The sequence below is a fragment of the Rhyacophila brunnea genome, unplaced genomic scaffold (assembly GCF_057557595.1).
Source record: "Rhyacophila brunnea isolate RB1 unplaced genomic scaffold, BYU_Rbru_1.0 scaffold_24, whole genome shotgun sequence".
Classification (NCBI taxonomy): domain Eukaryota; kingdom Metazoa; phylum Arthropoda; class Insecta; order Trichoptera; family Rhyacophilidae; genus Rhyacophila; species Rhyacophila brunnea.
In genome coordinates, this window is record NW_028232904.1 from 20,377,943 (window position 1) to 20,389,158 (window position 11,216).

The window sequence follows — 11,216 nt, forward strand, 5'->3', positions numbered from 1 at the left end:
AACCATCTTCTTCTTCTATTCTATCTTCTATTCGTATGCGTTCCTATACCATTCATCCGATTGCAATGAAATTTTGATCAACTGTTGTGCTCACGCCGCAAAGGTCTCTGAATTGTTACAACTATTTTCTTTTTCTTCTATTCTATCTTCTTCTATTTGTATGCGTTCTTATACCATTCATCCGATTGCGATGAAATTTTGACCAGTTGTTGTGAGCACTGAATTAGTACAACCATCTTCTTCTTCTTCTATTCGTATGCGTTCCTATACCATTCATCCGATTGCAATGAAACTTTGGTGAGTTGTTGTGCCCTTGCCCGCAAAGGTTTCTGAATTACTACAATCATCTTTTTCTTCTTCTATTTGTATGCGTTCTTATGCCATTCATCCGATTGTGATGAAATTTTGACCAGTTGTTGTGCGCAAGCCCGCAAAGGTTTTTGAATTAGTACAACCATCTTCTTCTTCTTCTATTCGTATGCGTTCCTATACCATTAATCCGATTGCAATGAAACTTTGGTGAGTTGTCATGCGCATGCCCACGAAGGTTTCTGAATTAGAAAATCATCTTCTTCTACTATTCGTATGCGTTCCTATACCATTCATCCGATTGCGATGAAACTTTTGTCAGTTGTGTGCGGTTTCTAAATTATTATTATATAACATACAAAGTTTGTTGTTTGTTTGTTCCATCCAATTTTGATTTTTTTTTTACTACATATTTATAACATTAATAACGTTTTCATATTTTGGATTCGATTTTAATTTAGTGTTCTTATGTTTGACCTTTACTCCTATTATATTTATTTTCATATTGCCATATTGTATTACACAGATATTTTAATATTAAAGAAATAATTACCTCTTATTATTTTTCAAATATCTAAGATAAATATAACCACGAAGCGACCCCATGCGAAGCCGGGTACTTCAGCTAGTTTGTCATAAAAATCCAACATGTGTCCATTTAATGTTATGTTTATTGTTATATTACTAATAATAACAGTATATTCATTGACATGTTTTCTTTTTCTATACGTAAAGTTTTTTAGTCATCTTTACACGATTTAAGAATATTTTCATCCGACGCCATGACAAAACAAATAGACGTGCAGACACTTCGACTGTCAGTCGCCGATTGGCGACTAGTGAGAAATTTTGTCGCACCTGGTGTTGAAAATTATTTGCCATTTCACTGAAGTACACTCTTAACTATTTTTCATCATGAATAATTCACAAGATTTATGAATGTAACATTTTTTTTAATTGAACATTTTAAAAGCATTGAGAAAATATAAATAAATAATAAAAAAAATCTTTTTTAATAAAAATACCCAGCAGGAATTGAACCTGCGCCTCTCAATATTCACGGACGAAAAAAAAATGGTTAATTAAATTATTAGTAAGTTCAAGTAAGTTACAACAAAAAATCTTGGAGTGATCCGTGACGTCGGTTTGTAATTAATACCTACTTGGATTTCAAATACATAAGCCGATTGCCAATAGTAACTCAATTTAGAAAGCGCTTCAGAGAGTATTGTAAGAGCCATTAGTTAAAATTTGTCGCAATTAGATAGGACGCCTAAGCATTGTGGTCGATATGCGTGGCCGCGAATCCCGAGACGTAGGTTCGATCTTGCAGGGTATCGTATTTTTTTCCATTAGTTATATTTTTTCTCAGAAGTGTTTTCAAGATAATGTGTGTCCAATAAGCTTATTGACTTTTCCAGTGACAAAAATTTAAAGATTATATTTAGAAAAAAAGCTCCATTTTGACCCACGCTGAGCACGTCCGCCCTTAAACAAACGTGAAACAATAAGTAATATAATCTAGGAATTAGTTATTGATAATTATTTATTAAGAATGTCAAAAATTGATTTTGAGTAGGTAGGTATTTGTTAAATATAATTAGTGCGAAGAGAAAGAAAGTAGATACAGTTATTTATGAAGAAAGCAAGACCGATTACTACAGTACTACCAATCACTCTTTGATGTTGGGCAACTGAAGACTAGATATTTATTCAGGGTATCCAACTCTTCAATTGTTCACATTGTTCCAGATCCAGACGTCTGTGCAGCTTTGACAGTGTTGACCTTTTCATATTTGAATCATTATATTATAGTTTGGCTTCCATGTTCCATAGCTCAGGACGTAAATAAACCTCATTCATCATCATCAGCCTGAATCTATCCACTGCTGGATGAAGGCCTCTTCAAGCTGCTTCCACTTCTCTGTCTTGTGCATTGCGTTGCCACGTACTTCCGCAGAACTTTATCATTTCATCGATCTAGCGGCCTCTAGGTCTACCTTGCGGACGTTTTGTAATTCTTGGATACCACTGGATGACTAGATTTATCCAACGATTGTCTCTTCTTCGAGCTATGTGTCCAGCCCATCTCCATTTAAGGCTTTTAATAAACCTGCTTCCTTAATACCTAAACCTCATTAATAAACTCCAATACCCTGTCGTTCAGTAGTGTGAATTGATGATTTGTAAAACACCATAATAAATTATTAATAATAACACGGCGAAAAATTCTAATGTATTGTCGAAACGGCTGTCACTACTACGTTTTGTTGCTAGGGGTGAAGTAGGCCGACAGCAGGTCAAACAGAGACACATATGGAGCAGAGAGGAATTATTGCCGTATTTTTGAGTGCGTTCGATATTTGATATATCGACCAACCATGCTGCCAAAGTTTTAGCAACGTAGACTATTATTTTCATGTTTTGGGGGAACTATTAACGGCAACACAATTGCAACGAGCCCCTTATTAAGATAATGAGCCCCCACAGAGCAGAAGTTTTTATGAACAGTTTTTTGTTTCTACAAGAAATGGATGTTTGCCACTTGCCAACTTACTTACTTTGCCAGATACGGGATTCAAACCTGGGACCCACGACATTATAAGATGACGCATTGGTTTCCTTATTTGAGGAAAAAGGTTAATTTTTGATAAGTGGTTTTAACAATTGATACATTTTTATCATGGAGGGGGATCCGCAAAACTTCATACACATTGTAAGGGGTCCACGATACCGAAAAGGTTGCGGAACAGTTTTCTAATTCATGGTTTCCCAAACTATGGGTCGCGACCCATCAGTGGATCGCAAGCGAATATTGAGTGGGCCCTCGCCACTGTATACATGAATTCAAAAAAATAGGAAGTGATAAATTTGATATTTCATTCAGCTATTTATAATTCCTAAAAATTGAAATAAACTTAAGTTACGGATTATGAAAAAGCTTATGTTGTGGAAAAGTTGTATTGAGAATGGCAAGTATGATTGTTTTGAAACACTTGAAACCTTTATTATTGAAAACCAAGTGCAGCCTAAGATGAACGTACTGTCTGAAATTTCCAGTCATTAACCACCACAATAACTTTGACGACTATTTTGGGGAAGAGATGAAAAAGTTTGATTCGTTGCGTTGGATTTGTAACCCATTTCAAGACGACTTACCAACTAGTATGTCAACAAAAGCAAGTGAAGAACTCATTGATTTATCAGAAGATACGTCACTGAAAAATAGTTTCAATCGTAAACAGTTAACGAAATTCTGGCTCTCAGTTGCTGATAATTATCCTTGCCTATTCGATGAAGCTATGAAAGTCCTCCTCCTCTTTACTACCTCATATCTATGTGAGGTCGGATTTTTGGCTATGGTTAACATTAAAACTAAATACCGAAATAAATTGGATATATCAAACTCACTGCGATTAAAAGTAACTAAAGTTGAAGTTGATGCTAAAACTGTAATGAAGAAAAATAAGAAGCAAATACATCCTTCCCATTGAAATAACTTTGTAAAAAAACCTTGCAGGTGTAGGTATTTAAGTAATATTTTTTTTTTATTTAAGCTGTGTTTCTTATTTCAACAGTCTTTCATCCATATTGGTAACACTTATAAAAAAATATTTTTTTTATTTCAATTAGAACAAATAAGACAGCATTAAGTAGTTCCACGACTCGCCACTAGGGAATCTGAGCATTACCAATATTTATGTCCTCTTTTCTCTAAGACAGCTAAGAGGTGGGTCCCAAGATTGGAAATTTTTGTTAGATGGGTCGGAGCCCAGTCAACTTTGGGAACCACTGCTCTAATTGATGAATGGGTATAGTCAAAGATAATAAAGGTTCGAATACATTATCATGTCATGTGCTGTCACAATAAGCTGCCGCTATGGGAAAATGTCTTTTTACCTGGTATTTAAAATGTTATCAGACTGATGTTCCCATCCCGTAGCACATTTTGAACATTTAAACGAACAGTCAGTTAGCAAAATATGTCGAAATAGCCAGAACAACAATGAGGTCACCTCACATGTATCGCACTAAATCACCAACCGCATGACTCGATGAACGTTTTTAATAAGTTCTGCATGCATACACATTTTCGACTCATGTCAAAACGTGTGGTCTTAAACAGTCTCAGACACATCTCCCGAACTGTTCCCAATGGAAGTTCTTGTGAGGAATGTCATTCAATCATGCAAACATTTTCATTTACAGTAATAAACAGGACCATTTAATTAAAAAAATATTTTTATTAAAAATAATAATTTTGGTTTATTACAAATTATTAAAAAAATATGTTATGAGAATAATGAATATAGGTAATCGTAAATTATATAAGTACTAATTAGCCGCAATAAAATAATGTGGGCTCGATGATAAAAAGAATCCATGCCCATATGCCGTATTTGTCATGTCAGCTGACTATTGGATGACAGTAGTTGAAAAGTCTACAAAAAATTCTTCCAAAATGTCCGATGAATGTCCGATGAATATCCAATGACTCTTTCTATTGTTATTTTGGGAACAAATCCACATACCATTGCGGTATGACCGATATTTCATCTTCTTCATACTTCGATGTACACAATCTCACATTCCCACCCGGATCCCTTTCGAAGAGTAAGTCCATCTTGGGAAGGTTCCTGATGTCATCTTTGCGATGTCCGTGTCTCCACTGCAGTTCTTTTGATAGGCAAGATTTCACAAACGTTAAAAACTTGTCCAAGAAATTTAGACAGACGTTGGGGTTCCAAAAGTCCTGAAATACAAAGTAGACATTTATTGCCAAGGAAAGTGACATTATTGATGATACATTTTGACAGTGCTGCACCGCGATTTCCTAACTATCGACTCGTGTGTCAACCGACAACATGACGTAATTGTGACGTCAGCCAATACACGCTCGAGGCATGCCGCCCAGCGCACAGTGCTCACCGTAGATATTATGATGAAACAGCTATATGTGTATGGTGACAATGAATAACGCCGCTGTCTGACCAGCGTTATTTTCTCGAGTGCTATTATCACTCCGGTAGTACGTCACAATGATGTCATATGATGTCATGTTGACCGGGCGGCTTGCACTCGCAAGTTCTAACATAGGGCCCCTGGTTTACAGTATGTAGTGTCACCCAGTGGCGAATGGTGGAGGTAGGCTGTTAAGATTCGACATACATACATACAAACATATTTGTTTTCATTTTCATCATTTCGAAACAATATTGAAGTCATGGTTGTCAAGTATTCTAGCATAGATGCAACGGGAATTTTTTTAAAACTAATTTTCACAAATTTACAGTTAACTTTTTCTATGCCTCAAGATATTAGTATGGCAGTATTTCTGGACAGGCCGCAGATTTTTAACGACACATGTTGAATGTAGAGCGAAGCTCTTACTAAAATCGCTGTAATAACGATAATTTGTGTCTTCGTATTTCATAATTATTCAAACAGATATCACTGTGTTTAATTCTTTAGATTATGTTGTAAAATAGTTTTTTTCCACAGTAACGGTCCCCGAAACGTTTCTCCTATTTTTACCGGTCCACAGGTGTAAAAACGAGAACCACTGGTTTAGACTACCTGGTTGAGCATTTTGCAAGTGGACTGTATTATTGGAAGGTGATGCTGGTAATTCCGGACATGGGGAAAGGGGGTGATGAACAAGAGGCACTGACCTTTATGATGATTTGAGGGCTGGCACGCACTGTCACGGGTCATACACTCATGCACTAGTTTGTTTTGAGTCACACTGTTCGCCACACCTGGATACACAGTTTATGGATGATAAATGAGGGTGAATGAAAGATGATGATCTGTATGATTGATTGATCAGACACCCTGTGCCTGAGTCAAGGTTCTGATCGTTGTATTGAGTCATTGCTAAACGATTGTGACACTGTATCAATTATGCAAGGCACAATGTCTCCATCACTGTACATAAAAAGTAAATAAAATACCCTGGAATAATCCGGCAGATCTGATACCGTGTAGAGTTTGACATTTCTGACGATTCCTTCGTCGTTTCTGTGGCCGCACACAATCGTCTCTATGTTCACGAAGAATGACTGCAACCACCACGGCAATGTTTTGTATTTTCTGAAATAATAATAAATTGGACATCTGAAAGTACAAAGTGAGACCAGGCGTGTCAAACAAATTAAAATGTATAAAATATTAGTAAAATTGAAACATTTTGATTTAAATTGTATAATCAATCAATTGCCTTAAGCGTATATTATATTATTATAACCGTACAATTTGTTATGTTATTTACCATGATTTTTTAAAGTTATTCTTTTTTTTAGAAATCATCCCTAAAATCAAAAGCCACCGCACACCACTGATATGCTCCTTTCTCCAATGGGCACTTTTAACTTGTAAAAATGGACTTGGGTGTGTGGAGCGTAAGTGTTGGGTAACTGCTCCCGAGACATTTACACAGCAAACATAGGGTTCCGTAATACGCTCAATTAAAACTGGATGTAGTACAGGGTGGCTGTGGTTTGGTGGGACCATTAACTTTAATGCAATGACATTAATATGGACGAAGCATCTGGAAAATAAAATGACACTCACTTTGTGTCGGGTCTGCCGGATGGCGAAATTCATATTTTAATATCGGTATCCTACGCTCAAATGAACATTCTGCTTGCAAGCGGTCTGGCGACACCGCTGTGTCTGCCCATACAAAATGCCAATGTGCCTAGTTAAAAATTGTAAAAAAAATCTACTAGACACTCCAAGAAAGATGGGATATCACTTTTCATGTGTTAGTGTTATTTATTATTGATAAAATGCCATTTTAAGATATTGATGAATGTTTATTCAATGCAATTGAATGACAGAAACCATTGGACAGACGCCTGTGATGCGGTGGGCTCACTTGCGTCTAATCTCCGAGAAGTTGTAGGTAACCGAGAATCTGTTTCTAACGCAATGACACTAATACGCCATTACAATAAAGGTTATATTACTATAAATTCTCGGAGCTTGTATCGCTCGCATAATGGAAATGGATACGTCTATGGTCACGTGACGTCTACCTATACATCTGCGAATGACTTCATGTACAATTTCTCGTGCGCGCCGATATGAAGTGAGTTGTCCATTTAATATGTCATTGCTTCAATGTACCTATAGTAGATCACAGCCTACTTGAAGTTGGACATGCCTATAGAATACTGTATATTTTTCTACACCGCTGGTTCCTAGCCCCATTTGACAGAAAGATTCTGATTTGACAGAGTGCAATATTTGGAACCTAGAGTGAAATAATGATACGGACTACAAAGCACTGGCGAAGGGTGGAGGTAGGCTGTTAAGATTTGACATAAATAATGCACACTAAACTTTGTCAGCCATACTTATTAGTCTTCATTGAACTAAGAATACAAATTGCAGAAGGTGCTGGTTAGTTTTTAAAATTAAATTAAACCCTGCCTTATCGAACCATTATAGTAGAGATCGGCTGTGGAGATATGACAAAAATAGTGTAAACCTTGTAAGTCATACTTGATTGTTTACATTGAATTAACACTACAAATTTAATTGCAGATGGTTTTGAATATTTTTTAACATTCATGCTAACTAATTATTTTGTCTATAAAACATCTAAAATTACGTACTTTTTTTTAATGGCATAATTTTAGACAAATATTTTTTAAACATTACTTATTATGATTCGGTATGCAGAGTTTAATTGAATTTTAAAAATTAACCAACACCATCTGCAAGTTGTATTCTTAATTAAATGAAAATAAATACATATCTGAAAATTCAATTAAACCCTACCTAATCCAAGCCATAATTAATAGATAATAGTCAAAAAATATTTGTTTATCTAAAATGATGTATGGACATAATTTTAGATATTTTATATATAGAAGAATGTTTTTTATTGATTATTGTTTGGAGTAGGCAAGGCTTAATATAAAAAAACTAATCAGCATCAATTGCAAATTGTATTCATAGTTCAATGAAAACAAGTAAGTATGACTGATTAAGTTTAGTGTGCACTATTTATGTCGGATCTTCCACCATCGTCCACCCTTGGTCGCTGCTACGAAGACTGTGGGGAATTTCGGGAACCCTACATAATCCAAGGCAAGTTAAGGTAGTCATGTCCAACGAATAGAGCCAGGAAAGTTTTCAAAGCAGTCTGGTCAGAAGACTTTTGGGAAACTGTGATACGGACCATTGCAGCACAGGTGACGATGTGAAGAACAAACCATAAATACTTACTTAAAGGATGTTGTATGCCGCATTTCTACGATATTTTTGCAAGTTTTCAATTCCACAAATTTGTGTTTCTTCAAATCTGCAATCGTCAAACCTTCTTTAGATATTTTATCTGTTCCATCGCACAGCAGTCCATCCATTTCTGCTGCATAAATCAGTCTGTGATCGTTCAACTTGGCTTCAAACAAGCAGTTGAATTCTACAGATTGAACAAGCGGAATCTCCAGATTCGGTTCAATATCCGACTCATCTAAAAAGAAAAATTGGAGGAAAATAACGCATTCTTTTTACTGTTACAGCAAATTTGTGATTGTATTTATCTCACTTATCTGATCGACTTACCATGCGGGGCCCCCTTGGCTAGAGCCCTATCAGCCCCTGCCCCCTTGTGGGGGCCATGACCGTGGCACTAATGAAATGGTGCAATCGGAGAACACAAAAATTACTGGGAACTGGTATAACAAATGGGATAAACTTAAACACGTGTTGAAAGTACCTAATTGAAAAATAGTCCATCCCTACTCTAATGTGATTCCACATCGTAAAAGGCGGGGTAATTTCATAATGCTCCATATCGTTTTTGTGATCCGAGGTCTTTTGCGACCAAAAATCAAACCCAACCTACAATAAAATTATTGTAACCCAAAAATAGGTAGGTTGTTATGTTTTGGGTTGTCTTTTAATAGGTTAGGTTTTGGTTTGGTTATTGGTCTAAAAAGACCTCCATCACAAAAACGATATGGAGTAGGTACTATAAAATTACCAACCAAGGTTTGTTTTATTAGTGGGTAACAATCACAGTACCTACAGACCAACAAACTTATCTGAAGAGTGGGATGGGGAGCCACTATCGAAAACTACCCAATCAAGACTCGTAACTGGACAAAATCTGACATCCGAATGACATTTTCAAAATGGCGTCTTATGGTAGTTCGTAGTCCATTTTTGGCCATTCTACAGATAAGTTTGTGGGTCTGTATCAACTATTTAAAATAATAAAAAGTACTTATACTATACATACCTGATAATAAATATTGTTCGAACTTGTACCCCCACGCCTTACATTTTTTTTCAAATTCGCTCTCATTTTCTCTGCGATATTTCTTGCGAGGATTATCCAAAGTATGCATATAAACCACGCCCTTGAATAAGCTGACAGATATTCGACAAGGCTCCCCGAACTCGTAGGGGAAAGCTGATATTTCTGAGAAGAAACCTCTGTAATTAATGAACACCGCGTCGTCGATGGACACTTTAAAGTTGGCGAAAACATCAATGGGTTCATGGTTGTTGTTCAAGTAGTGGCACAGGAACTCTAGACGTTCATCTCCTCCTCTTTTAGTGGTTGTCGTCCCAGCTTTGTAGTTCAAATCATACATGATTGACGCCCCATTCCAAGGGTTTCCCCGTAAGAATTTTAGCTCCGAGTTATCTGAGATGTAGTTTCTTGCAGCCCCAATGCTGAACGATCCGCATATTGACGGTTTTAAAAATATAGGAGAGGTGTTCCTATCGTACAATAATCGATTTGTTGTTAATTCCATTATTATAGTTAACAATTTTTTATAATTCACTTCACAACTTCACTGCACTTGTTGATTGATCCAGATTCCAGTGTTGCTATTTTATGTTTGTTAAGGTTCGTTGTTCGTTCCATTCGAAACAAAGAAACCATAGACAGTATACGAACAAATTGTATAGACCTAAAAACTTATCTGGAGAATGGCCAAAAATTAAACTACGAACTACCTACCAAAAGACGCCATATTGAAAAATGTCATTCGAATGTCTGATTTTGCCAGTTACGAGTCGTAATTGGGTAGTTTACGACAGTAGCGCCCCCTTATCAGTCTCCATAATATATTTTGTAGGTCTGTATGAAAGTAAACCGGAAATGGTTTGAGATTTGACATTTGGTTCACTGTTCCTGAAAATCAAACCATTCTCGGACCGTCAGTAATGGTTTGAAATGAAACGTCAAACAACTTCTGACGATCCATAGACTAGACGATTTGTCAAAGTGATGACGGCCCAAATTATAGTAGGTACCTAATTTTTTATTATATTGCGGATCTGTCATTTTCATATTAATATTTAGTGCTCGGACGTAGTGGTTTGGCGAGCGCGGGGTGACGGCAGTGCGGGCAACTCAAACGTATGAACACGTCTCGATATGTCCGTAGACAATGCGCGGGGACGGATGTTCGCGCGTGTTGTTTTGGCGCGTGTAGCTTGGCGCAGGCAAGATCGTACAATATGCGGTGGGCTCTTCCTATACCAGTGTTGCCAAGTCAAAATTTGAAATTTCAGTAGAATGTGTAAAAAAAATTCAGAGATTCGACAAAATATCAGTAGATTTGGGAATTTTGTAGAATGAAGAAATATCAGTAGATTTCATAAAATATCAGTAGATTCAGTATATTGCCAAAGATATCAAAAAATATCAGTTTAGATCTACTGAAATTTCAGTAGACATGGCAGCACTGTCCCATACTGCGCGCATAGAGATGTCCGCACTGAATGGACGGGCGCCAATGCAGGAAACGATAGAGCAGCGGGTGTCTCAATCAAACCATCATGAGCTTACCGCGCGCGTCAGGCAGTGGCGCACCTAGGGGGTGGTCCAAGGGGCCCTGGCACCCCCCTAAAATGAAAATTATCAGAATGATTTT

General features: G+C 36.7%; 1 protein-coding gene across 1 annotated transcript; it reads right to left on the reverse strand.

Annotated features, from left to right (window-relative positions):
* Window positions 1-4,708: 4,708 nt before the first annotated feature.
* Window positions 4,709-10,079, reverse strand: LOC147069169 (decapping and exoribonuclease protein-like). The gene is made up of 4 exons (XM_085951654.1): window positions 9,566-10,079; window positions 8,548-8,794; window positions 6,264-6,402; window positions 4,709-5,062 (listed from the first exon to the last, which is right to left on the reverse strand). The coding sequence occupies exons 1-4, from the start codon at window positions 9,921-9,923 to the stop codon at window positions 4,817-4,819; spliced, it is 990 nt and encodes a 329-aa protein (XP_085807780.1). The 5' UTR covers window positions 9,924-10,079; the 3' UTR covers window positions 4,709-4,816.
* Window positions 10,080-11,216: the final 1,137 nt, after the last annotated feature.